The sequence below is a fragment of the Stegastes partitus genome, unplaced genomic scaffold, assembly GCF_000690725.1.
Source record: "Stegastes partitus isolate 25-593 unplaced genomic scaffold, Stegastes_partitus-1.0.2 Scaffold1120, whole genome shotgun sequence".
Lineage (NCBI taxonomy): Eukaryota > Metazoa > Chordata > Actinopteri > Pomacentridae > Stegastes > Stegastes partitus.
This window is the reverse complement of record NW_007578851.1, coordinates 76,579-77,684: the sequence shown is the minus strand read 5'-3', so window position 1 is coordinate 77,684 and position 1,106 is coordinate 76,579. Positions and strand designations below refer to the sequence as shown.

Sequence of the window (1,106 nt, the reverse complement as noted above, 5' to 3'; positions counted from 1 at the left end):
TTTAGCAGTACTTTGAGCAGTATTTTAGCAGTACTTTGAGCAGTACTGACCGTACAGAGCAGGACTCCCCCCTGAGACACTGAGAACTGCTGGAACACGTCAGATCGCTCCTGGTGGAGAAAACAAACACACCTCAGACAGGTGAGCGGCAGCAGAGCGATGACCGGTGGGATAAAGATGGCGGCGTTACCTCCTGTTTCATGTTGCCATGGAGACGCAGGAAGCCGAGCGGGGGCTTGTGATTGGTCGAGGGCCCGGCGAGGACGGCGGTGAACAGCGAGTGCAGGAACTCGACGGCTTCGCAGCTCGACACGAACACGATCAGTTTGTTGTTCTGAGAAAACTGACACAGCAGCCGACTGTCAGGTCACCATGGCAACGCCTCACGCAACCAATCAGCTGTCACGTGGTTCTGTTCTTACTTTGCATTTGTCCAGGATGAAGGCGGCCAGACAGACCAGTCGGACCTTACTGGGAACCAGAACCACAAACTGCCGCAGAGCCTCCGGCACGGCGAAGCTCTCTGATTGGCTGCTGTCTGAGGCTGAGGCGGTGAGGTCAGAGGAGGCGGGGCCAGACACGTGGATGTTGATTGGGTCGTTTAAACACACATCTGCTAACCGGGTCACACCTGAAACACAGTGAGACACTACAGAACTGAACCGGAACCCAACTTCTCACACAGTTGAATGAGTTTTACGGTAAAACACAAACAGCAGCAGTCTGATGCCGTGTCTGTCTCCTGTACGCTGTCATGGGCCTCGTTTTGGACCTTTTCTATTTGGTTTTGTTGTTCTGTATCTGGCTCTGGTCCTTCTGTGTCTCCTGTCTTTAATTTTATGTCCCGTTTTCATTATTTTTTTTCAGAATCAGAGTCAGGTTTGATGGCCAAGTGCGTACACAACATACAAGGAAGTTGGATCTGGTTGTTGGTGTCGCCCCGGGAATGAGCAACAGGAACATAAAACATAAAGTAAAATAACTACAGAAAGGAGAAAAAAAACATATATACATATATATATATGTACACATATACAGCAGTCTGCAGTGTGACGGCTGAGAACGGCTCAGCTGTTCGGTGGAGTCACGGCCGTGAGATAAAAGCT

The 1,106-nt window shown here is 50.3% G+C and overlaps 1 protein-coding gene across 1 annotated transcript in view; it reads right to left on the bottom strand.

Moving 5' to 3' along the window:
- ddx31 (DEAD (Asp-Glu-Ala-Asp) box polypeptide 31) overlaps window positions 1-1,106 on the bottom strand; it is a 20,651-nt gene that overhangs the window by 6,541 nt on the left and 13,004 nt on the right. Inside the window, exons 13-15 of the mRNA XM_008296330.1 lie at window positions 423-631; window positions 191-343; window positions 51-110 (exon numbers count right to left, since the gene is read on the bottom strand). Coding sequence (XP_008294552.1) covers window positions 51-110; window positions 191-343; window positions 423-631 — 422 coding nt within the window. The remainder of the gene's footprint in view (window positions 1-50; window positions 111-190; window positions 344-422; window positions 632-1,106) is intronic.